The 27674-nt window shown below is 31.8% G+C and overlaps 3 protein-coding genes across 3 annotated transcripts; 1 reads left to right on the forward strand and 2 right to left on the reverse strand.

The window, feature by feature from the left end:
* Positions 1 to 1311: 1311 nt before the first annotated feature.
* LOC132302479 (uncharacterized) lies at positions 1312 to 1945 on the reverse strand. The gene has a single exon (XM_059799363.1). The coding sequence runs from the start codon at positions 1810 to 1812 to the stop codon at positions 1564 to 1566; it is 249 nt and encodes an 82-aa protein (XP_059655346.1). The 5' UTR covers positions 1813 to 1945; the 3' UTR covers positions 1312 to 1563.
* A 13562-nt stretch (positions 1946 to 15507) lies between these two features.
* Positions 15508 to 16873, forward strand: LOC132302480 (nudix hydrolase 17, mitochondrial). The gene is made up of 5 exons (XM_059799364.1): positions 15508 to 15749; positions 16078 to 16189; positions 16298 to 16381; positions 16464 to 16592; positions 16699 to 16873. The coding sequence occupies exons 1-5, from the start codon at positions 15679 to 15681 to the stop codon at positions 16828 to 16830; spliced, it is 528 nt and encodes a 175-aa protein (XP_059655347.1). The 5' UTR covers positions 15508 to 15678; the 3' UTR covers positions 16831 to 16873.
* A 4469-nt stretch (positions 16874 to 21342) lies between these two features.
* On the reverse strand, positions 21343 to 27443 carry LOC132302481 (1-aminocyclopropane-1-carboxylate oxidase homolog 3-like). Its single transcript, XM_059799365.1, has 2 exons — positions 26487 to 27443; positions 21343 to 21934 (listed from the first exon to the last, which is right to left on the reverse strand). The coding sequence occupies exons 1-2, from the start codon at positions 27315 to 27317 to the stop codon at positions 21686 to 21688; spliced, it is 1080 nt and encodes a 359-aa protein (XP_059655348.1). The 5' UTR covers positions 27318 to 27443; the 3' UTR covers positions 21343 to 21685.
* Between the last annotated feature and the right edge of the window lie 231 nt (positions 27444 to 27674).

Raw genomic sequence — 27674 nt, forward strand, 5'->3', positions numbered from 1 at the left:
TAATCCTAGAGAGACAACTGTGGCCCGAACCATCCTCTATGATGATTCTATATTTCTATAATACGGATAGCTCCTCCATTACGAAAAATGGGGTTAATTGCGTCCTACTCCCAATGGTCAGGTCGAGTTCCTTCATATCAATCGTGTGACTAACTAGGAATGTAATATGTATTATGTACACATGATGTGTATTGTTCTTAAAGAAAAAACTGCGCTTTAATAATAGTTGCAGGAACTTTTACCGATCAAGCTTTACTCTTAGACAAAGTAAAAGAAATCTCAATGCTGTATTTACATTAATTTCATAAAGAAAGAGTGAAACACCTTTCCTTTGTCTTTTCCTTGCTTTTCCTGTTTTCCATCGTATGGTAATGGCAAAGAGAACATAATATTGATTTGTTATGATGCTGGATACCACATCATGGCTCACACATATGGCATGACTATACATGCATCTATTGTTTTCACAAGCACAAAATATTTTCCTGATATTGATGTAAATATTAAAGACTCAGTAAACAGTACAGATTGAAATATTGAATGTGAGTGATTTTAGGATAGTCTAGTGGCATGCAGTAAATTCATAGTATTAATGATGGTTAGGATGAGATCAAGTGTTATTTTTATTTATTTATTTATTTTTTTTTGTGAAAGTTAAAGCAAATACATACCATTCAGAATATGTCCCTAGTAGAACTCAAACTCTCAACCTCCCCCTTTTGAGAAGGAGAGATCGCCACATTGAACTAGAGACCCTTTGGTAAGAGAGGTAAAGTTGATACACCAAGAATATATTGAAAATTTAAATAATTAAAATACATGCTAATAACCATATGATATTATATTGCTCAAGTAATCATTCTCATGTCTCAAAGTGAAAACACAAACTATTGCAAAATCCTAATTGGTCAGAAAGAATAGTAACAAAAGAGAATATTACGATATTCTCTTTGACTGGCACAGGAGGATGAAAAAATAGAAGAAAATTATTAGCTGATTCTTTTTTAAGGTTTGCCTAAAGGTTAGGAGTTGATTTTTTTCGCTTGATTACCTTGTTGGCCAATTTCTGGAAATTTGTGTTTTTAGTTGCTTTGGTTTAAAGAGGTGTCCCTCCCTATTTCTTGTATGATAGTGGTGTTTTTAATAAAAACTTTCTTAGAAAAGAAGATAAAAATATTACGAGTTCAACAGTAAAATTGATGAAAACGAAAAGAACCCTTGTTCTTTTATTTTTCTTTTTTGATAGGTGAAATGAAAAGAACCCAGGTTAGAGTATTCTAATATTTTCTCTGTATCTGCAAAATTTGAAGCTGTGAAACAAGAAAACAGAGCAACTGTCATAATACCATCAAAACTGATGGGAATACAAGTTACCAATCAAGAAACTCCTCATCTTCTTCTAAACAAAAATATGTACAACTAAAAGATGAAATCCAGAACACAAACTGTGGTGAAGAGGGAGCAGAAAAACAAAAGAAACAAGAAAAAGAGAAAAGAGAACTGCTAATCCTAGAGAGACAACTGTGGCCCGAACCATCCTCTATGATGATTCTATATTTGTGTCTATGAATTGCCAACTGAGATAGGTCTATCAGCTAATCCCAGAGGCGAGCGGGAGCGCTGCTGACGCCGCGTGATCTCCCGGAGAGCAGGTCTCATCTCCGGATCCTCCAGCGACGGGTACTTGATCTTCTCCATCTCTTGCTTGATCTTTCTGACTTGGCTGTGAATAGCAACACCCAGATACCTGTCTTCTTTGTTGTTGTTGTTGTTCTTCTTGCTGCTGTTCTCCATTTCTGACTTCTGCTTCATAGAGAGAAATCACACCTTACACACGAAACACCTATAACTCTTTGCTTATAAGGGACTTTAAAACGTATACACATCTGTCCATGTATTTATATATGGAAAGAGATTTGAAAAAGACACGATTTGTTCATGAATAGTGACGAAAGGAAGGTAGTAATGAATGGGTCATTCATGCCCCTTCCTTCCTTGGATAAATTGGAGACGACTCTTTTGAACCGGTGTGTATAATATTCTACCGGAAATGCCCTCGTCCTTCATTAAAACTACTAAATCGCCCTTGGTGATTTAATTTCACTGATTCTGTTTTTAATATATTTTATACATCCACCATCTTTGTATTAAGTATTAGGCTGACCGTCTAGCTACCTCGTACATGGGTGACCCGCTGTTGAATATTCATATGGATGATGTTTTTAAGGAAGACTCGATCATCCCAAAAACATATACTTCTATCAAGGTAACATTTGAATCTTTATTTATTTATTTATTTTTGGTTGTTTCTGTATTTCGTGTCTGTGCTTTATAGTTTTATAATATTTAAAAATATATATAAATGGAAAATAAATTAAATGACGAAAAGTGAAAAAGAATTGTTGAGATGATATTATGTTTAATGCAGACGAGCGTGTTGATATATATTTTTTATTTTTATTGTTTAATTAATTGGTTTAAATTTTCGATTTGAATAGCAAATGGATCGGATCCTATGTCTTGTATGGTATCGATGTTATTGATTTTGCGGGATTTGAAGTAAAAATTGAATTTTTGGCGTCAAAAGATGCTGGAAATTGTCAAATTGGACGTGTGGAAGACTTGGAAAGGGCGGCTTTCTTTCACACTGGAGGATTCCTAAGTTTGACTTGGTCTCCTCATTCAACATATCCAGAAAAAAATATTGCAGTAAACATTCACACACAACACACACTGACACACACACACATGTATATATATATATTCCTGTCCGTTATATTAAATATATATTTTTCGTTCCAATCCGGAAGAGAGGTAGTTGAACATTGTTTTTGTGGAAGAACTTAGCTCTTGGATTCATCGGTACGGTCAAATTGTTTTTGTGGAAGAACCTTCTATTGCCACGCCATGAGCTAGGTGAACAATGGTGGTGGTTCAGAATATATTATATTTCCACTCAAGATTATCCAATGTATTTAGCACAAAATTCAAGGGTGTCAAGTTGTTACACCTAAAATTATAGGAATATAGTATAGGCTAATATTTTAGAATCAAAATTCTCTCCAATGAGAAAAAAAAAATGGGCATCTAATATCCTATCAGTTAGATTATATTGTATATTAGGGTTACGGTTAATTGATAGTAAATTTCGTTACGGTAATAGAGTAAAATTTCACCTGTGTTATTATAATATCATGCAATGATATAAAATTTTACTTGTTTTAACATTAACCAGTTGAATTCCACATCATATAATTGATGGTAATTAACATTCCAGAAGACATCGTCTTCCTCCGAGGCTTTCAAGGTAGGATTGGAGTTATTGTAGTATGAATTTCACTTAGCTCATTCCTTTAATTTGGTACGAGCTATACTCAGCCCACCATTTACAAAAGGGCTAATCGTGTAGATTTTCCTTGGGAGTGATTCGAATTCACCATCATGATAGCATTATATGAAATCTTGAAAATGTCAATTCGTTAGTTTTGTTTTACGTTGTTTGGTTAGTTTTGTTAAAAAACAGTGATAGTGTTACACTATTTTTGACCTAATTGATGTGAGTTGATGAACAAGTGTGGTGTGCCCTCCTACCCAAATGCCGATGATCTTTGACATGTCTAGATTAATTTATGTCTCAAATTTCACGACTTCAACTATCAAAGTCACACGTGATCGCTGAACTATTTCGAACGTGTAACATTTTTGACTGAAAAGGAGCTTATGACTTTGATTTCTTTAAATTATTTATATATATATATATTGCACAAGGGTAGATTCGATAATTTAATCAAGTAGGAGGTTGGTTGGACTGGAGTATAGTCATGGTGGATTTGACACGTGTACACGGTAGGTCATGGCGGTTAAGTTTGTTGGAAGTCGGTTGTAGGCTGGCTTATGCGTGAAGCATCAGGAAACCGTGCCACGTGGACCAACTTGTTGATCCGATCTGATATTTTCTATTTTGGGGTTGACCACAAGTGCGATTTTACCAGTCTAACCTTACGTGTCAATCTGTCATAAGCTTGGATTTGTTGTGTGGACACGTCAACCCTCACACTCATACACCTCTTGCAAGTTCCAACATACTTATCTGGAACTAAAAAATTTTATTTACAAAAATAAATAATAAGGGAACAAGTCTAACAAGATATTTTGTTTTGATACTTTTCAAAGATATTCAGACTTTAATATCTTCTGATTACTATTTGATAAACCCTTTTTGGTTTTGGAATTTGGTTACTGAAAATAATACAAAGTAGTTTCTAGAAAATAGAAAAATAGTTTCTTTATACTATATTCAGTATTCTCAATTTAAATTTATATTCTCATAAAGCCAAAAGAATCAAACATGTAATGAATTGTCATGTTATTTTGTCTGTTAACACTATATATATATATATATATATATATATATATATATATATATATGCGCATACCTGGGTTGGTAGTGAATCTGGGAGTTAAGTCGTCTCACTTTCGAATTGCACTCCTGGCTTGAATGATGTGTGTATTGTGGGTTTGATACACGTGTTCTAAGAAAAAAAAAAAAAAAAACATCATATATATGTGTGTGTATATATATATATATATATATATATGGCTAAAATTATAAAACCTTCCTTTTTGTTTTAAAAAATTATCAACTAACCCACTCAACTAAGGAAATTAGTAGATTACCCTTTGATGTTTTCAAAAGCCTATCATATCATTCTCATTAGTTTCTCGTCTAAATTAACGGGATCGTATCACGTGTAATAGTTGTATCATTTTGCTGACCAAAATAACTTTGTAATTCGTAATAACGAAATTACCCTTCACACTATAATTTCAGTTTAATAACAAATGAATATACTGTCAAGGGCATTATTGTCATTTTAGCCCTTGTATGTATATATAAAATATGTATATGCATGCAGTTCATTTCAAAGTTTCAGCTGTTTCGGGGAAAAGAATAAAATAAGACGAAGAATTGTGATGCTACAAGATGGAAATAAGAAGTTGGAAGTCTCTTGATTCATACGGCAATGTGAAAAGGTGAGAAAACACACACAATAATGGGCTTAAAAGTGTGATAAAAACCAATATGACTTGGTGAACGCATATAGGTGCGTATACTTGAAAAAGGCGTGGCAAAAATGTGATCATGAAGCGTCCTTTTAAAGTTTCATTGAGGCATTACAATATATTGACCTTTTATATAGAAAATTATGTAAGCAATCATATCTTCTTCTTTTTTGTATTTTTGGCACCAAACCAAACCATAACATTATGTATGCAATCATATCTTCTTCTTTTTTGTTTTTTTTTTGGCACCAAACCAAACCATAACATTATGTAAGCAATGATATCAACATAAGTGCTTTTCAAGCTCTTGCAAATTACAATATAAAGTCAATGAATTTAAATCAAAGTTGGCTCAATTTCCGTTTAAAAGGAAAATTTGGTTCAAGGGAGAGGGAGGAATTTATATACACCCTTAAAAGAGAGAATCAATTGTTGGAAATAGGAGTAATGTGGTTTTGTGAAAAAAATTATTAAGGGATTAGGTTGCCACATAGGCAACTACATTATCAATAACAAATTTGTCAACTTGAAGTTGAGGTGGCACACAACACACACCTCTTGAGCTATATTTGGCGGCATGAAATTAGAGTGTTGGAATCCAATTCCTTCCAATTGCATGCCGCCAAACACAACCTTATAGTTTATTTGAAACGTCAAGTTTCTCTCAATTACATTAAAGCTGTATTTGGTTGCATGGAATTAGAATTGGAATTGGAATTGGTGAAATTTGATTAGTTGTTTTTAGGAGTGCACAAAAAACTGATTGAACTGATAAACAGAACCGGATCGGAAGGTTTGCTTCAGTTTTTTCAGAATTTGATTTGCTTACGCTTCCAAAAATATAGAACCGTTTATAAACGGTTCGGTTACGGTTTGAAGTTCTACAAGATCAAACCAAATCGAATCAAACCATTTTTATAAATTGTATATATATTTATATATTTTGTATTATATAAATAATAAATAATAAGATTAGTCTTTTTAATCACTCAACTATATATCATTATATAAAATAAAAAATTAAATTATATATGATATGTATTTTTAATTATATATATGATTGAATTATAAATAAGTCTAGAATTGTGAAATCGAACCGAATCAAATCGTTTTCCCACAGTTTGATTTGGATCGGTTCTATTGGTTTCATGGTTTAGTTCGGTTCTAATTTTTATGAAACCGTTAAGAACAGTTTGGTTCCAAAATATTCCCAAATTGGTCTAATCCGGACCGTGTGCATCCCTAGTTATTTTTTTCAAATTATACCAATTCTATACAACCGAACTGACCTTAAGAAAAAACATTATGCTTATGCCTATATATATATATATATATATATAACAATAAGGTTATTTCATTTTGATTAATTTGGAGGTCACATATTGAAATAGGAAAGTCTCTGATTTAAGACTCTGTACATCCAGGGGTAAAGTCAGGATTTCATTTTCGTACGGCACGTTGTACTTGTTAGGAAAGAAAAAAAGAAAAAGAAAAAAAATTCTTATGATGGTGTGGTGGAACATTTAATAAAATGATGGCGGGTTGGTTGTGTTGTTTAAATATTAGCCACATTAATTTTATTAATATAAAATGTTGACTCACATTTAATATTGGGCATGTTAGTTTGATTTTGCCCACAAAAATCAATTCAAGTACTGCTATAAAATTTGTTTTGTTTTTTGAAAATCACATCAAATTCATAAAAATCATTCCTACTTAATGCATATTAGAAGACTGTCTTTATGCATATATGGTCAAAATAAGCTGTTAAAAAAAAGAAAAAAAGAAAAAAAAAAGAAGAAAAAAGAATTTGATTGAAGATTGGAAATGTAATTTTTTTTTTTTTTTTTTTTTTTTTTGAAGAGAATAATAAATAAAGATAAAGAAGAAGAGTAGGATGGAAAAGAAATAAGGAATTAGAAAGATTTTTAGAAAAAAATATAGGGGGCACTATGTAATATTTTTAAATTATATTCATTGTATAAATAGAATTTAGTTGGCCATCCTGAACTCGGGAGAACGTACCCCCATGGCTTAATATGGCTCCGTCTTTGTGTACATCTAGACTCCACAATAGGGAGGGCTGGTGTATTTGACTAACCCTTTCGTATATATATTATATATAAAAAAAATATTTAAATTTCACTCCTATAGTATCTAAATTCTCATTGTGAAATGAGCCATACTCGTGTCGGACGCCGACACTTCCTAAACATTTCTAATACAAGTCTACTCAATAATCTTGAAAATAATATGAATACTATCATGACAAAGTTACATATGATATAAAAATCATTACACTAATGACGTAATTTCATTTTATAATTCATTTCATAGCAATTCTTAGTATATAAATTATAAATAAATTAAAGTTTTATAATATTATTACTGAATAAATGTATAAAAATAAAAATTTATATTTATATGTAGCCGTATTCACGATGTAGCCGTATCCTACTTTTTCAAAATTTGACGTGTCGATTCGTATCATATTATGTCCGTGCTACATATTGTGCCTGTGCTACATAAGCGTTCAGTAATAGATTTACCATCACACTAGCTTCTTTATATTTACAATATGAATCAAGGCCTGAAATGAGGGGGGAAGTTTGTTTAGTGCCATATCAGTTGGGGGACTTGTGGGATTCAATTTCTGATTTTAATGTCAATGGTTTGGGCTGAACCTGGCCCAGTATTATACAGTATCCCATGCCGATCTACCACAGGCCCCAAACCGTAGCCCAAGTTCACATCTCCGACTTTTGAAAATGAAGTTCCTTTTATTTTTATATTTTACTTCCTCATTTTTTGTTATTCCCCTTCTCTTATATAATATATCTAAATCTAATTGTTGTCTAAACTTACTGGTAATTTATTGGTTTATTTAATTTATACTCTCTGTAAATATTTAAGCTTTTATAATAGATAATAGTTAACATATATCAGAGTCAAAAGCGTGTTAAATGATTTATCGACAGACGTAACAACGTTTCATAAGAGTTTAAACTTTTATAGTAAATAGTAGACTAGTAATTAACATATATCAGAGCCAAAAACATGTTGAATGATGTATCTAAAGTCTTAACAACGTCCCATAATTTTATATTTAGTTGTTGCAAAATAATTCTTCCTATAATTATCACCACCCTTAAGCAAAATCAAAAGTGGGTATTTATTTATTACTTTGCAATTGTATTGTTTATCATCAATTCACTTAAACTATAAACAAGTTAAGTATCGGACAATCGCTTTTGTTTTTATTCAAAATAGAAGTAATGTTTATGATATTATAGAATTAATGGCTATTTTTACTTTATGTTAAGGAAGACAATTCGTGTTGGTCATGTCATGTCAGAGCATGAGGATTCTGTTATATGGATCGATACGAACACGACATGATTATCATTCATGTCAACAAACCTAACACAATTATTATACAGGTAACATGATACGACACGCGTAACATGTTTAATAAATGAATCAATATTTGATACGACACAAAATGATATGATAAGACACGTTTAAGTCATTTCTGACATGGAAACGACATGCTTAACTAAACGGGTCATTTTTAATACGAACACGATGACACGTTTAGTTAAACAGGTTAATCGGGTTATAAACAAATTAGTAGGTCAAATATGAACACAATATGTTTAATTATCGTGTCAATCCGAATTGACATAACAAAAGCGATTGTCCACTATGATTAGCTTAATGTTACTGTTAGTGTTTTGTGTCAAATATGAATACCCTACTTTATGTAGATAGATACAACCAATTGCAAATATAGAATTAGAACTTCATCTATATGATGGCGTGTCAATTTAATCCAATGGTGTATAACTACTACTCAATCAAATCGCTGAGAAACAACGATACACTGGCCATTCAGTCAATTTTTTGAGTTTTTAAGTCACTGTTGATAATGTTTGAGGCTATGCTTATCTGTTTCTGCGTAAGCAACTTCGCTTTCATTCTATTATCGGTTTAAAATTTAGAAGCATCAAATAGTTAATGGATCTTTTGTTGATTCGATTCGATTCCATTATGTCTGTGTCACGATCCATATGCAGATCAATTGCTCAAAAAAGGGTTCTTCAAAAAATGGAACTAGTTATGGCTTAAAATTCACGCATAGAATTTTATTTGAAGAATACAATTAGTTGTGTTTGAGTGAAACTTGTCTTAAATGTACGAGAATTAGCTTCCTAATCAGTTTTGGAAGTCATAAAATTTAGAAAAAAAAGTTAAAGATTTGAAAAAGAAATTGTGTCTACTATTGTGAGGAGAGGGGAGGGTATATGTTATTCTCGAGTGTATAAATGTAAACGCAAAGGAGATGAGTGAGTGAGTGTGGTTTTAACATCTGGTTTGTGTATTCTCCTTTTTGATTTATAATAGTGGAAATATCTCTTTCTATAGACGTAGGCTTAGAGTTGAGTAAATCATACAAAATAATATGTCGTTCGTGAATGTATATAATTGTCATCTCTATATATACTTGTGAGAAGTGATGATATGATATTTTCGTGGTGTGATAAAAGAGGAATTTAACTCTTAACAATAACCCTACGTTGAGTGATTTGAAGAGAATTAATTATTCCCAACACATCAAGCATACATTTTGAGATTATATGCAACTTATTAATTTTCAAAATGTTATAAAAGAAGATTCAATCGATTACATAATTAAAAACGTTTCTTGAAAAATTCACATCTCATAAATAACAATTTCTCTTAACCTATGTTACTTTACTTCAAAATAAATTGTTTTCTTCTTGAAATTAAAGAGTGTCTGTTGATTTATAAGTATATAAATACCTCCAACAAATTTTTTATTTTAATTTTACCCCATAGAGATTTTTTTTTATTTATTTTTTTCCATAAATGTTTTTCACCTACATTGAAAGAGGACAACGTTTGAAAAAATATACACTACTTCGAAAGCAGTAGTGAATATTCCGACTAATCAAAACATCACATTTACTTATATTTACTTTCACGACAAGGAATGAAGCGTTTTGATCGGTTGAGAATATTTAATAACCATTACGTCTGAAGTACCTAATAACTTCTTGCCGGAATTTTTTATTCTTCTGAATGCTGACGTGGCAAATTACTGCCCATGGGCTGAGGTAGTGGTGAATATTTCGCCAAATCAAAACATCACATTTACCTACATTTACTTTCGTAATAAGAAATGAAGTGTTTCGATTAATTGAAAATATTTAATAGCCGTTACGTTTGAAGTATTTCATAATTTCTTGACGGGATTTCTTATTCTTGTGGATGTTAACGTGGCAAATTACTGCCCACAGGCTGAGGTATCTGTTGGCCACTAAATGGCGCCAAGATCTTGAATTGATATCATCCACCCGCTAAACCAAGAATAAAAAGGACTGAATTTTTGAAGGCACCACAAAAAAAAATTGTTGGTCTTTTCAATTGAGTTGTGCAAGAATGAGTCAAGTTTCCAATAATAATTGAATTCTGTCATGACATGATATGATTAGAAGCTTCCATTTCCTAGTCATACCCAAACAATGTCCCCAATTTCATGTTACATTTTTTCTAATGATGAATGAAGAAAAATATATACCTTAAGGATAAGTTCTTTCACGGTATATTATTCCTCATTATATTATTTTAATTGATAAAATTTAAGGCATTAATGTTAGGGTAAATGTTGGGAGAGAAACTCTAGTATCTAACTAGCACTTGTAAATAATAACGAAAAACAACCGAAAAAAAGGAGACGAGCAAAATTAATATAAAAAAATTTAAATTTTAATAATCAAATCTAAACAAAATTAATTCAAGTCTTATTTAAGTAAATGTATAATGGTAAATTAAATTTAATGCAATTTTTTTTCAAATTTTTTTTTTTGAAGAACAAATATTTTATTTAACGTGATACACATATGACATAAATTTTCAAATAAAAAAGTTCTTTTTTTTAATTACTTTTGCAATGTATGTTTCACATAGTATATTATTGAAACTTGTGGTCAATCTTGAAACATTTTGCTCGAATCACATGGGAAAATACTAAAAAAGACATATGCATGTTCGGTTAAAGACAATTCATGGTTGTTAATTAGACTTAAAATTTGGAAGTCAATACTTCCCCAAGTCCCCTCCCAAAATAAATACAGAAAAATATAAATAATATTAAAACAAAATAATATACCTGTTACAATTTAGGTTCAAGTCTCCACCTAGATAAATTAAATGTGTGAATTTTTTGCTAAAGTAATATATATATATATATATATATATATATATATATATATATATAAGAGTAAAGAATTGTAAATAAATTTTAACTACTCAATTTTAAGGCAATCATGAAGAATAATAGTAACATGGCGTGAAAAAAAAACAGAAAGAAAGATAAAAATATAAGAATATAAGAACACAACAATAATAAGAGATGGAACAATTTGACTATTCTAGATTCCAAATCAATTCAACTTTTAGATGCCCATCCTTTACATTACCGGGCTTACAGCACTCCACGTGGGCAGGAATCATTAGTCACGACCCTTCTTTTGTTTATGCTAATAATTTTGACTTTTTCTAAACTCATTTTTACCTCGTGTCACTTCGAGTGTTAAAAATCAATAATTCCTTTATATTATAATAAGGGTAAAGTACAGTCACACTTTTAGAAAGAATATTCAGATGAAATTTAATTATTCTTTGAACAAAGATACCTATTAAAGGTTCAAAAATGGACAAAGACACTCCTTTACATGATAAATTGATCAAATTACTCTTTAACCGTTTATGAGACTTTTTAACTTTACAATTTAATAAATTGGACCAATCTACCCTCATGAACAATTTATGTATAAAAAAAAAAGAAACCAAAAAAAAAAAAAAAAAAAAACTTTATATTGTTCACTTTTTTTTTTTTTTTTTTTATAATTAAAATGTCCCAATTTTTTAAAAATGTAGATGTTTAAAAGGATTTTTTTGATCTAATACATATATTTCAAATAAATTATATTTTGTTAATATTTCTTTTCTTTTTCTTTTTTATTTTTAAATTAAGATGCTTAATTCTTTCATCTAAAAAAATTAAACCAATCTCTTTCCTTAAAAATAAAAAATATGGTACTAATATAACTTCATGCATCTTAAATTATATATCAAATATTACGCATTTTCCAACATAAAAGAGAAAAAAGAATAATAATAAAACAAAGGGAAAAAAAATAATAAAACAATAGGAAAAAAAAAAGAAAGGCATGCATAAAGTTATACTAGTACGTATTTTCTTTTATATTGGGAAATGCATAATATTTGATATATAATTTAAGATGCATAAAGTTATACTGGTACCATATTTTTTTTATTTTTAAGGAAAAGAGATTGGATTAATTTTTTTAGATGAAAGAATTAAGCATCTTAATTTAAAAATTAAAAAGAAAAAGAAAAGAAGTAATAACAAAATATAATTTATTTGAATTATATGTATTGAATTAAAAATTCATTTTAGACGTTTATATTTTTAAGAAGTTGGGACATTTATAAAGTAAATAACAAAAAAAAAAAAAAAAAAAAGAAGAAGAAGTTAACAATACAAAGTTTTTTTTTTTTTTTACTTTTTTTTTTATGCATAAATTATTCATGAGGGTAGATTGGTCTAATTTATTAAATTGTAAAGTTAAAAAAGTCTCCTAAATGGTCAAATAGTAATTTGGTCAATTTTTCATGTAAAGGAATGTCTTTGTTTATTTTTGAACCTTCAGGGGGTGTCTTTGCCCAAAAAACAGGTAAGTTTCATCTGAGTGTCCTTTTGCCAAACCTCAGGAGGTGTGGCTGTACTTTACTCTTATAATAATATATTATATTACATTATAGAGATAGGAAAAACAAAATTATTATTTTATAAAATTTAGACAATTTATACATCAAGGAAAAAACGTTAAAGTTGTCGTTGAGCATACATCCCAAATTTCAATAGGCCATTAATAATCTCATAATTGTTTCAATATGACAAATATACGTAACTACTAAACCTGATTAAATATCATTTTTTTAATATTCGGTGACATTTATTTATTTATTTATTTTTTATATCACCATTGTTGGTTGCATGTATTAAAGAGAGAAATATACATTGAACATTCTAATATATCTATAAATTTGCTTTATTTTTCGAATATATATATACACACACACACATTCAACAACTCTAAAAGTTTAAAGTAATTATACCAGTAATTTTACATGGAAGAGTCCCTGGTGCAGTCATTCTTTATAAATATATATATATATATATATATATATATATAAAGATGGAGAGACAGACAATACACGGACAAAAGAAAAAATGGACAAAACATTTCTCACGGTGTGGGCGGACGGGACACACTTTTCCACCGCACGTGAGTCCGACCATTTTTAGATAAACCTCAACTGTTCTTCCATTGAAGGCGACATCTCTTGTGCTCAATTTTTTCTTTTTATTTTTTTAATACGATGACTATTATCAATATTCACATTTTGAAAAAAAAAAAAAAAAAAAAAAAGGAAAACAAAAAACTTTCGTTAATTGTAGACTTGTAGTAACAAAGAGTGGAGTGTGGGAATCTTTTTCTGTTAACTATAAAACAAATCCAATATTTTATATAGTATATATTATGTTTTTAAACTTTAATTTCATTATCTTGTTATGGGAATATTTCGTACGTCTTATCTATATATATATATATTTTAATTGGTAGGGAAGCAATAGAGTGAAATAGTTGATCTCTTTATTGTAATCATGTGCTTTGATATCACACGGTTGTGCGTAAATAGCGCTAGAAATGGAGGAAGACTTTTGAAAAAGGGTCAAATTTGAATCACATCATATGGTTGGTTTACTTTTCAAAACAAAAAATCATATGGTTGGTTTGAATTAATAATTAACAAGAACATGGTTTCGATTTTGGAATCATCTGTTTTTGCTTTTTGTTTTTAGATAGGTTAGTTAATTTACATGATTTTCACGTTCAATATCTTAAATATTTGTAAACATTTACAGAGAAATGATTCAAATGATTCCAAATGTTAGATCATGGAACTCGTATGATTTTATAATATATTATTTAAATTATAATCTAACGCTACTGCCAGCATGCCACAAACCAAATCCGTGTGGAACAATAGACGACTAATGTTTATATATTAATTAATTTATTCATTTTTTGAATACTAATTAACAAAGTATTTTAAGCATATGGGAAAACAGTATATTCTTAAACTATAAAACATAATACTATTAATTAAAGATATATCAAATGCTGAAAAAGGAAAGCTTAGTTGTTGATTCACGTCTAAGTACTCGTCAAAACTCGTGCAACACTTGAGTGTTGTAACTTTTCTAGTAACATCTGATCAGCCTCACAAGCTATAATTATAATCTCACTCCTAGTTGACACTTTGATAGATAATAGAAAAATATTTTTGTTCATACTTGGATGATACAATTTCTAAAATTATTGGAGTTTAACTTCATTAGGTTAATTCGGTGCCTCGCGGAGTATCAGCTATAAAGCCTAACTTCCCTAACATGTAAATAATTTTTTTTGAGACCATACATGCGAGGGAAAGCCCAAACATTACTTGACTCATATGAAAGTACTTTAAATTGTGTGTCGAAAATTTAGTCGGGGCAAAGGCCCGGGTATCCGGTTAGCTAAAAGAATAAAAAAATAATTTGTGTTTGAAGAAGAGTCTGCACCTTCTAACAGGAATGATGAATGTATCATGCATTAAAAACATTTCTTCTTCCAAAGTAGTAGTGTTGCTCTTTTCTATAACCTTCTTTAGATTAATTGAGAAGCTCTTTACATTCACGTACAAGCAACTCTTCAAATTTGAAGTATTAATTTTGAATCTTCTATGAAAATTAAAAAACTAGAATTTTCATAGAAGACATTTTTTAAAAATTCAGATTAGACTTGACTTGAACTACAAAAGGTCGTGATCATCTATGTTATTCAATACCAATGAGATTGCTTATTGATTTATCTAACCATTAGATTAATTTCACCGTCCATCCGTCAATTTTCATTCCATCAAAATAGTCAAAATTATCGGACCGTGGAACTAAAATTAAACAAGCAAAAATAATTGTGCATGTTTATCCAATTTTGCGGATTAACTAAAAAAAAAAAAAACAATAATAGCAAAATAAAAGATATATCAGTTGAGAAAGTACAGAGAAGTTTACTAAGTTGATTGGATCCATCTAGGAAGGCGACGTGGCACTATTAGTAGTTGTTAGTGGTAACAGTCTTCGTATACATAAATGTCATTTCTGTATCTACGCATCCACGGCGTTCGTTAGCACCGCTTTCCACCAAATCCACCTTAATTGTTACTAAGTATTCCACAAACGTACGCCCACCTTTATTTATTTTTATTTATTTTCCTTCCCTCCTCTATATATACCCTCCTCATTTCTCATTTCTCATCCATCCAAACAACCACTAATTGTTGAGTAATAGAAATCCATACTGAGAAATTAAAATCAGTTAACAAGGCTAAATTTTGTATATACTACACAATTTGGTTGTTTTGAAATTGTCTGCAACAAGTTTAGAAGAAAGAATCATGGTTTGTATGGTTTCTCGCACCGGTAGGCATTTGCAGAGATATAACAGTGGTCGCCGCCTCGTTGTGGGGTACGTTTCTGCCTTCCCTCTGGATCTACATATATACATATATATATATAGATACATACATATTTCTTTCTAGCTCATCAAACTCCCTTCATGGCCTAAACTGTTTTTTTATTTTATTTATTTTTATAAAAAATATTAGTGTCATGTTAAAGTTGTTTTTGTAGCAAATGAGCAAAAAAATACGTTTGATTCACAAAATATAACTATATATATTGTTTTCATTGTTAAAAAGATCAATTTTTTTTAAGAGGTTGCTGTATTTTTTTTCTCTTCTCCCGAAATGGAATTGAAATTTTCTAAACTCAGTTGATTTATTATAATCTTGCAGGTGTATTCCATATAGATATAAGAATAAGAATGACGAAGGTGCAGTAAATGATCTTGACTTGGAAGTTCTTGTTATCAGTTCACAGAAAGGTCAAGAAATGATGTTCCCCAAGGTAATGAATTAACCGCCAATTTTATTTCCGAATACATTCCATAAATATTGGTAATCGATCATCCATTAATTAACATTATGTACTAATTTTGATAATGTGAATCAACAGGGAGGTTGGGAACTTGATGAATCTGCTGAAGATGCAGCTAACCGCGAATCGCTTGAAGAAGCCGGGGTTCGTGGCAAACTTGAGGTCAGTTTTCCCGCTCAATTTATGTGTATAGATGTGTGTGTCATCAACTTATTAATCAGTGTATATGATGATAAAATTGCAGAGTGAATTGGGGGAATGGAAATTCAAGAGCAGAAGCCTTGGGATATATCACGAAGGGCACATGTTCCCATTGCTTGTTACCGAAGAACTTGATCAATGGCCGGAGAAAAATGTCCGGGACAGAAAATGGGTAAGATTGCACACTATCACTGCAATTTTTTTCTTGTTGATGGTTTCATATATATATATATATATATATATGTTTACTTATGGATGTATTAAATTATCTTGTGTAGATGAGCGTGACGAAAGCTAAAGAAGTCTGTAAGCATGGGTGGATGAAAGAAGCCTTAGACATACTAGTAGATCGGCTCATGTATCCGAAGCACCAACAACAACAAGTAGATGAAGTCCCTCTTGTTTTCTAAGTTAGAAAAAAATCTTCTTTTAATTTTTTTTTTTTTTTTTTTTGTACATACAACATTGTCTACCGTCACTAAGTTTGTCCTGGGATCTTCACAAACATGGAAGATTAGTGAACTAGTTAGCTCGAAAACTCTGTATACTACTAGCTAACAGAAATGGAGATTTTGAAATAAAGATTGTTCTCTTTCTCTCTCTTATATAGAAATACTTGTTGGACTTGTGAAAATTATCAGTCTCTATCGTTTTCCTTTTCCCATTTTCTGTTAGTCCAACTAATTTCACTTTGTAATTCTGTTACTTAAAAGACCTATCTGAGCCAGAAATAGCAAACAAGTTACTAGGTTTTGGCTACCAAAAGCGGGCAGTTTGTGGTTCTGTTAGGTCTGAACTTGTTTAGGCTTATCCACCATGCCAAACATACCAGGGACCATTTATCTCCTCATTTATATTTGGTAGTTTTTCAGCACACAGCAATAGTGGGTGGCCTATTCATTTATTTCGTGATAAAAGTGCCATGTGAGGTGCTGGGAGAACACCAGAGAGAGTAGAGAGATACCTAATTTGATTAAGTAGTTCCGGACCCAACATTCTGAATGATAGTTGAGGAATTTTTATCCTTATCTAATACATCGAAAGGGATATAAATTTTTTTATTTTGAATTTTTATTCTAAATACTGTTGTTCTGCAAATAGTTACTGCTTCGAGAATTGAACTGTATTTTACACAATGGTCAATGGCTTCTGTGTACCATTCCTCCTACTCATCATCTTTCGTCTGCCAGCAATCACTGTTTGTTCATGGCATCATCTTTGGTGTTATTATTACACTTACATGATGTTATTGATACATATTTACCTTTGGATGGATAAAATCAAGATATTTAAAAAAAATAAAGTTGACTAAAATGTTAGAGTGGACATGTAAAAATAGTGTTTATTGTCCAAACTACTCTTACTATTTTTATGCACTACTTATGTTTTGGGCATAAAGGGCATAAATGTATCATGTACTTTATGCACATAAATATCACTTTTTGGGCACATATGTACCATTTTTTATGCAGCACAAAAAATGGTACATGATGACATGGTTTGTAAAAAAATATGATACTTGTGCACAAAAAGTGATATCTATGTACATAAATGTGATATTTCTATACCAGAACAAAAGTGGTACCTGAAAATATTAACAGTAGTACCTAAAAGTACTAAGAGTAGTTTGGGCAAATGAGCGGTATTTTTTTATATCCACGTCAGTAATTATGTTTAATACGAGTCAATCAAATGATAATGTGTAATAATTCCAATTTTTGATTTGGAACCTCTATTCCAATTGGACATTAATTAGTAATCCTGCTCTTCCCTTGATCTTAAAAAGAAAATTATGGATGTAAATAAAAACCAGGAAATGTTGTAATCTTTTCTAACATCATAAGGATGATCAATTAATTATTCTTGTACAATATTAAATGGATAATTAAGGTGAACCAACTCTGTTAACAACTTTTTTATACATGTAATTTAAATTTTTTATCAGCATGCATGGTTCCATCTTTTGTTAAATCATTCCTATCAGGATGCATATATATATTCCATATTCCTTTTTGTGGAAGGAAATTTTTTTAAGCTTTTATAAAGTTAGAGGTCCACATTTAGTTTTTGTTAGAAGAAAAGGTTGCAGTTTTGTATAAAAGCATGGTCATGATACTTTCTTGACATCAAGGCAATGTAGTGAGAGACTCTTTCTAGCACGCGCACGCCAACAGTCGCAGATAATTCGTGACTTTGTTACATTGGAAAAATATGAAAGCCGTGCCCACAAAGAGGCAGCTTTTTTGGAATTTTGATTGTGATGACAACTTGGTCATTATCATATATATATATATATATATATATATATAGATATTGCCTATGGCAAATTAGGCTTTACTTGTAGTCCTTTTCCGTAATTGACAGCATCAATTTATAAATGTTAGCCATGCATATATGTATGTGGAATTGTATAATTAAGTAAAGAGTAACGATAGATCTTCCGACTTCAATTGTTGATTTCTCTTCCAAATACCACGTGGTTAGAAATAAGTAGAAGAGAAAGAGATGTTTATGGGATTTTTTTTAAGAGTTTCAACGTGATCCAACCACGTTGTATTCGTAAGAAGAGTCGGTAATTGAGATCGGAAGACCTATCATTTCTCTTAAGTAAAAATAAACTTTTCATGTATTTGTGTGAAGGCCGTGTACGAACTTGTTCACGTTCCCTTATTTCTGGTTAGAATGAGTTTTAGTATCACTTGTCACACTAAGTGACAGACGTAGAAATTTTGTTGAGGGGCCGTCATTAAAGAAAATGAATTTAGAAATAATGAGCTCTAATATCATTTGTCATGATAAATGACAGAGCAACAAATTTTGTTGACGGAGCCGCCATTAAAGAAATTGAATTTAAAGATAATTTTTTAAAAATATCTTTAAAGTTTACTTTTTGAGTAAATAACACCCTTCATTTACTTTGGGTATATAATTAATCCCTTAAAATTTTAAAAATGTTACAAACTAACTATTAACAAATCATGTGCCTCGCTGAGGACTAATTAATTGTATTAAATACTTAAAATGCCCTTTTTTGACTGAATTTTTTTAGTATTTTTTAACTAAATTTTGTTTACTATTTTTTACTATCTAAATACTGAAACGTCCTTCTTTAACTAAATTTGTTTAACAAAAGCCATAATAGTCATTTTACATTAATTGAATTTTTTACTATTTTTATTTTAATTGTAGGAAGGGCATTTTAGTATTTTTATTGCTTCATTAACCGTCGAATGAGGGAAGGTCTTTGTTCTTTCCTAAAATAAACATTAGGGGGAGAACCTATGGAGAGAAATATATGCATATTATGTGAGTGTTATATGATCGCGGCTCATTTTTTTTTAAAATAAAATAATAATCATAAGAGCTTACTTAACAAAGTATATGATGGATATTTAAATTTTAACAACGTACATAGGTAATAATACAAATAAAAAATTTTTAGTGCCTGCATACGCCCCCACTGGTTCTATGCTAAATTCGTGACTAATCACGACCTGCATATACCATGTAAACCGTCTACTTTGCACACTTTTGTACTAACAATTTGCATATATACGTCACAAAGTCACTCATGGTCGTTCATATATGTATAAATATTTATATAAAAAGAAGAAAATTTTAAAGTAGGATTAGAACTTAGAAGCTATCTAAGACTTTATACCCTTCTTTTTCAACTTGGCGCATATATATATATATACACACACACACACTATTCAAAAGTGGTGGGAAGCTTTAAGTGCGCTCTTTGCATCAGATTCGACTATTCTACAATGTTTTTATTATATGCCATAGGCTCAAGTTGTGTCCTCTTCATCTTTCTTTATCTTAATCAATTGTTTTTTTGTTCCTCAGTCATTGTCATACCTATCTCCAACAAAGCATGAAACTTCTCTTGTTTCTTTCTTGGAAAAAACAGAACCTAAACTAATTAATAGAAAATGTTGTTGGCCTTTCTCTTTTTATTTATTGTATTTAATTTGTGATGATGCACTTGCAGAAAACAACACATCAACCTTCTCAAGCAATACCTACTTTCCTTCTCCTAATAATATTGTCTCAGATTCCATTCCGAAAAATATATTTTCCATGATTCTCTATCACGCACGACAAATTTTTTAATTTCGTAGACACTTTTTCTAGCAAGTCGGCTCTTTATCAATAAGCATTAACTCAGATTGAATGCTCTCTTCTTTCTAACAAGAAGATTGATAGTTTGAGTCGTGATATGGACAATACTGTAAATGAACGTCAGTATTGTGTATTTGTTTCCACTTTTGAGGGGATAAAGAATAATCAGCTCTTTCACAGGTTAGTATCCTACAATTTTTTTTCATGAAGTTATAATTTTGTCCATTAATTATTATTATTATTTATTATTATTATTATTATTTATTATTATTATTATTATTTTTTATAAGGAATACAATGCATTATGAAATACTTTAAAGCCTTCAATTTTCGGAATTTTGTCACTCAGGAAATTCATGTAGCCAATCCACTCATGACGAGTAAGAGATAGAAGTCAAGTAGAATATAAAAAAACTGCATATATTACCTAAGAAATGACTTTGCTAAAAGAAATTCTGCAAATAATTGACAATTTGCAATTATGCTGATATTCCTTTTTTTGGATAAAAAAGAAAGCAATGATATTCGAAGCAAAATCCAAATGCGGTAGACTAGGCTGGGATATTAGGCCATTAAAGGTTAATGCAAACTCGAGTCATGCTCTTTTACAACTCCAATCACGACTAGTCGGACAAACACTTGTTCCGGAAATAAGAGTAATGATACAAAAAGCGAACAAGATATGAGTAATGATACAAAAAGTGAATACTTTGACAAATACGGATCGTTTTAGTTTATAAAATAAGAGCAATGATACAAAATATCGAATAAAATTAGAGTAATGATACAAAAGATGAATAGAATAGTCTAGGTCTCTTCATTCATTAGATCAAACAAGAGGCATCTAAACATGTACCTCACTTATTGCATACATCACACATAAATTATACAGTAAATTCCAGGATCTATAGTAGCTCAAAGAAAGCTGCAGGAAATTTAAAATGTATAGTACAAAGTTTATAACCTGTGGTCTTCTTCTATGAGTGAAGACAATAAATAAACTTCTTACAGAGTTTGTATATCTAATTATTTCCCTTTTGCCCATCGTGAACAAAAACACAAATTATTGTTTACAGATTATACAAACATGGTACCTGGAATATATTCTTGTTCATCCAGTGTGGGCCCTTTTGAGTATCAGAGTTTATAGTAATTAGTCAAGGACTTCCCATCCAACTCCTTCGTGAAGAATTTTCCCATGAAGTCTGCATATACAAATTCGCGGTAAACAGCTGGTTTCTCTTGTGATACAAGCTCTGGCAATGGTCCAAACAAGTTCTCTCTGGCGCCTGGGTTGAAGAAAACTGCAATAGAGATACGCGCGTCGAGATGGGGGTTGGCTAACACTCGATGCTCGACGCTTTTGTATTCTTCATTGGATATGATCTGCAAAAGGAAAGTTAGGTATCCTAACAACGAACAAACACATTGTGTGTGTATCTGATAGACAGTTGCAACATAATTAATAAAAATCCTATGCTCCATTTATTTACAACCCTCAAAAATACATAATAGAAAAATAAAAACAATAACAATAAATAAGTATGCCATTTCAATGTTAGCATCAAACTGAAAGAAAGTCCATGTCTGTTGTAATTTATTTCCTTTTTACAGGAATTGTAGGCGAATTTGGAAGAAAGTAAGGAACTGACTCTGTCACCTAGGTTTGGATTTTCACCGTTCGGACAACGAAAAAGTCTATTGTTTCAAAATGTTAACTGCAATTAAAAAACATCTTTTCTGCCTTGGTGTAGTGAAATATCTAGAGAAAAGTATCTCCTAATATCAAGAGAGAACAAATGCAAGTAAGCAAGGCCGGGCCGGGAGGCATGGCTGGTATGGTAAACTCACTATATCCATTCAAAATGTTGCAAATTTCAAGTTTGAACTAGATTTCAAAAATAATAAATAAATAAAACAAATTGAAGATTGTTTAATACGGAAAATAGAATACTACTGCCTACCAACAACTTTTTTCTTTTTTATTTATTTATTTTGGCACAAGTCAATTTGTTAAAAAAAAATTAACTGCAAATATAGCGATTTTGAGTAGGTTCAAAATCAGCACAACTATAAAATTTCGAGAAAATCACAGAGCTCTGAATAGCTTGTAAGGGAGAGAAAAAGAAAATCAAATTTCATGAGAAATGTAAATGATAAACTGAAGATAACAAAAGTAGTCCTCAGAAGTCAGAGCAGTTCTAGTGTTGGCATGCATCATTCAATGATCACTGCTCAACATCAATGGGATGCAGTACAGTTAACATAAGGGAGCACCAATGGTAGTCGTGACAGCTTGACAGGCATGATAGCATAAATTCGACAACTGCCCCTACTCGGAAAAATAATGAGAGTCCTAACTGATTGTGTCTAGCAGCCAATATACAAGTTCTAAATGCCAAAGATTGCATTTCAAGTTTCAACTACTGAGACATCTTTTGCTCAGTATTTTAAAAGTACTATCAAAAGCTAAAATTGCTCCACGGTTTGCGTCTGAATTTTGCTGACCATAACGATGAAAACTAACAACTGCAAGGATATAAAAATGGTCGGTGAAGGGTGTATCCTATAATCTCAACCAGGAACCAGGAGACATTTAGCTATAAATGCAGCTACGCCCATCAAGCAAAAAGTTCATAATGATCTCTCTCTCCGTCACACAACACACATACACACACACACAAGAAATTTTCACCTAATTTGTAATCTCATTTAAACAATCACTGATTCATTTTTGTTTCACATCCTAGATACCAATCCAAATAGGTATCTTATTATAGTGGCAAACCAGTGGGGGCATTTGCCCAACATAAATTTCAAATTTCAAAAAAGACTTATGTCTTTTCTCTTCCAATGGATCCCACAAAATTTTAAAAATCAAAACGCAGACAAGATCCACTTTTGCTATGTATTATTTTAGTTTATCATATTATTGTTAATGGTTGCACGATAAACTTCAGTTCTCTTTTATTGTAAAGATAAAAACTTTGAAACACGTATGTTACTTGCTCAAGCTGCTGAACTAGTTCAGGAAAAACGTCCAAACAAAAAATAGATATCTGAAATCTGGGCATTTGATAATCATTGAAAATGGCAGGCACCTTAATGCCCCCGTTTTATCCAAACTAAACAGAATCTTTACGGTTATTTGATTTAGGACCCAGTTCAAACACATAAGGTTCAAAATTTTTTGTATGAACTTCTGAAAATATATGGATATCTAGTTAGGTAACAAAGCAGGTATCATAGCCTCGATTGAGTATGCTCCAATTTTTTGCGGCCACTAGTTATGCCATTAGATTGTCAAATTTTAGAGGTTAAACCCAAATGTGGCCTTCCAAAAATTGGATCAAAACATCTATTCGAACAAATGTCATTAATATACTTGAAGCAGCTTCTAAGCATGTAAAATCATAGCGCACCGATTAATTCAACAGGTTTTAATGGGAATGTACCGGAGAGTACTACCATGCAATTGCTTACTAGCATGACACACACACACAAACCCTTCAAACTCTATTTTGACTCAAAAACCAAGACAAAAGTGTGAACAACAGAAAAATAATTCCTAGACCTAGACATGGCATTACGACATACCTTATGACGGGAATTTATTCCCTCACCCAATCATCTTCCATTAAAATGGCTTTACAATTAATATTTTAGCTCAAACAACATTCCATTTGCCATTTTTTGTTTTTCGCCTTTAAAGCTCAGGGTTCAATTTATTTGCTAGTAGTTATCATTCTTTTCCAATTCTTATATTTCTTTACTCTTTATTTCCACAAACACAAGCAAGTAAATTCTCAAAACATCATTTAATTAAAACCTAATTGACCATATCAAGCCCATTATTACTCACAGAAGACATAATCTGATAATCCCAAGACAAACTTTAAAATTCTGTTTACTCTTCCTGCTGGCAAATCATTGTGTACAAAACTTAATAATAGGATTAATATGCCATAAAAAAAAAACTTATCAAAAAAAAAATCATGCAATCAGAAAAATGAAGTCAATACCTGTCCCACCACTTCTAATATTGTATCTTTGTAACAGTGAAATCACAAATTGCATCAAGGCCTTAAAACCTTTTTTTCGTTTTCCTGAACGGGTATGAATTCCTTTCAAACAAGGTGAAGAGAAATGGCTAACTAAGAAAGATCCTAACATGTACCAAAAAAACAAGCCCCAAAATATGATTGAATGGAGCGTTCACAGCAGTATAACAGGCCCTACTTGCAGTCATTTTCTTGTACGAGTGTACAAGGACGACACACTTGTTATCATGCTAGAAACCCTCCGATCAACCAATATAACTCTGTGACTCAATTTTATACATTAAATCTCTTGAACTTACTCCAAATGGGCAAGTATGTTCTTATATGTTGTGTAAGAGTTAAAAGGTAAGGTTAGTCAATTAAATTAAAAGACAGAAAACATGGAACTTTTGAGTTTCATCTGTCACAATGGTCAAAACCATGTTTTCCTCATGACCTGATTAAACTCATATCAAAATTTCATCTCTCTCTCTTCTAATTCAGTTGATGAACATTGACATGAGTTCACAACCAATACAATGTAATTGGAGTTAAACTGAGTAATAACAACATAGATCCTAACATGCAATTAAAGACCCTAGCTGTTTCCTCTTGAACTCATCTTTTAAATAATATATTCTTGGCATATTTCTTACATACGCACACGATTAAACAAAAACTACATCAAATCAAGTTAAGTTTCGCATTGAAATTTGAGGGTACCAAAAATGAACCGGGCCGTGAATGGATTGATCCATTGGGCCCAGAGCTGGAAAAGGTCATCAGTCCACACGCGAAACGGCCCAACAGGCCCAATAGTCATTAAGACCACCTCCAAGCCCAACCTCCGCATCATGTTGAGAGAATCTTCCTCGCATAACGGCCCAAGTAGAAGACTTACTAGAGATCGGCCCAGTAAGGAGGGTTCTAAAAGAAGGTTCTAGAACAATTGTACGTTTCTATAACTTGTAGCAAAAGAGAAGAAAATGGGATTGGATTGCGTGAAGTGTACAAAATTACTTTCTGAATATAGAGAGCACTTACTTTTCTGATACTTCATCACTTAACATTTAGCAACATAAAAAGGCCGGAGTTTGAGGGATGACTTCGGTTAACTAACTTAAAAGCGTGGAGTGGAACTCCGAGTCCCCTTATATCGCAAATACTAATTCATTTGACTCTAATTCTGTGTTACTTGCAAAATCCGTTTAATCAAGGATCGAAAATCTACATATATCATTTCTTCTAATTTAGTTAACCAATCTTATGATTCATATATTTTTAACTATAATACTGATGTACAACAAAGTAATACTGTCATTGAAACTATAGTTAATAAGATAGCAAGTAGTTCTAACAAAGTGTATAACATATATAACAAGCCCTAGTTGTCGCATGTTTCTCTTGAAAAAACCTAAAATGGGCACTCTCATTATGCACACTATGAACATTGTATTTAGCTTCAATCATTACAATTCTAGCACAACTTCGAGTAACTGCTAAGCAAATTCATATGAAATTACGTGTTCATTAAATTATTTTGATCTTCATATACAACAACATTCAACACTTCAGGTTAAAGTTTAACAAACAGAGACTAGGTAATTATATTAGTAGAGTGGATACGAAACTCTCAATTATTTATTATGCTCTTATCATTTATTATGCTCCTATGTGCGAAATGGGACATTTATTATGCTCTTATCAATTTTCTTTTGAAAGCAGACCAAATGGTGGCCCACAAAATCTTATTAGAGACTTGTGAAAGCTAAAATTTGATGGACCAACCTCATACTAGTGTATTTAAAGAATTAAAAACAATATGTGACAAACATATACATCAATAATTTGCTAAAAATAATATATATATATATACTATATAAGCAGAAGGTGCTTACCTGAAGTATATCCCCTATGTTGATAACAAGAGCTCCAGAAACAGGTTCAACATCAACCCAATCCTCACCGTACTTAACCTGCAACCCACTAACCTGGTTCTGCAGCACCATCGTCAACACCCCTGGATCTGTATGAGAAGTGAGCCCAACCGTCAGATCAGGCTGAGGACAATACGGGTAATAGTGGGCCGCCATTACCCTCCCATCCAAACACGACAGTTCCTTCAGCCTGTCCTTACTCAACCCCAATCCCTCTGACAACAACCCCATCAGATCCTCTCCCAGACGTCTGATCTCGGGGTCCCACTCCGCCACCGCCGCCCTGCAGACCTCCGGAAGGGAATCGTAGTCGGGAGGAGTGGGCCCCAACCTTATCTGAAGCGTGTCCCTCCAGCTGGCGGCTTTCGATTGGTACAAGTCGAAGTTGGTGGAGAACGCTGCGCCGCGGCCCGCCTCTCTGTGGTAGTGCTGCGCCTTTATCTCCGTCGGTTGCTCGTTGAAATCTTTGATGCCGGCGATCATGCGGTCGAGGGCGCCTTGGGGGACGCTGTGATTGATGATCTGGAAGAATCCCAGGGAGGACGAGGCCCGTCTGATCTGATCAACGACGGTGGACCGGGGTTGTGAGAAATCGACGACGGGAATGGTCCGAGGGGCGGAGGTGGAGTCGGGTGTAGGTTGGGTGGGTCGAGTTTCGGGTGGGTGATGAAAAAAGCGAGGAATGGAAGTGAGTCCGGAGTCGACGAGGCCTTTGACGCCGACCTTGGAATCGTCAAACTGTTTCACCTCTTTGAGCCGATCATAGTTTTGATCGCCGTTTATGGTCAACATGTTTTCTCTCTGTCTATTATCACACTCTACTTTCTTCTGGGTTTTCTGAAAGTTTTCAGCATGAATGGGGGAAATTGAACCGTTAAGTAGATATGGTATAGAAGAAGTCAATGAGATATGAAGAGAATATTCCTGTTGTAGTATATATAGTATTATATAACATTTCTGAAACCAATGCTAATATTTGTCCTACATTCCAATAGAAAATTCAGAATTATGTAGCCCCCACTTCAACGAATTTTGTAAAAATATTATTAAAATGAATAATATTTATTTTAAAAAAGGTTTTGATTTGATATACCAATCATAATTTCAATGGTTGTGAACAGGCTGGTTCTCTAATTTATTTAAATTAAT

This window comes from Cornus florida, unplaced genomic scaffold (assembly GCF_030987335.1).
Source record: "Cornus florida cultivar Cherokee Brave unplaced genomic scaffold, ASM3098733v1 CherokeeBrave_3.0.0_Hap2_Chr04, whole genome shotgun sequence".
In the NCBI taxonomy this organism is placed as follows: Eukaryota; Viridiplantae; Streptophyta; class Magnoliopsida; order Cornales; family Cornaceae; genus Cornus; species Cornus florida.

What these genes read in the sequence shown, in the direction of transcription:
- LOC132302481 (XM_059799365.1), bottom strand. Translation starts at nt 27,317, where the DNA reads ATGTTGACCATAAACGGCGATCAAAACTATGATCGGCTCAAAGAGGTG. An exon ending in ACATAGGGGATATACTTCAG is followed by an intron (nt 21,935 to 26,486) that starts GTAAGCACCTTC and finishes TTCCTTTTGCAG; the next exon opens with ATCATATCCAATGAAGAATA.
- LOC132302480 (XM_059799364.1), top strand. Translation starts at nt 15,679, where the DNA reads ATGGTTTGTATGGTTTCTCGCACCGGTAGGCATTTGCAGAGATATAAC. An exon ending in GGTCGCCGCCTCGTTGTGGG is followed by an intron (nt 15,750 to 16,077) that starts GTACGTTTCTGC and finishes ATAATCTTGCAG; the next exon opens with GTGTATTCCATATAGATATA. An exon ending in AAGAAATGATGTTCCCCAAG is followed by an intron (nt 16,190 to 16,297) that starts GTAATGAATTAA and finishes GTGAATCAACAG; the next exon opens with GGAGGTTGGGAACTTGATGA.
- LOC132302479 (XM_059799363.1), bottom strand. Translation starts at nt 1,812, where the DNA reads ATGAAGCAGAAGTCAGAAATGGAGAACAGCAGCAAGAAGAACAACAAC.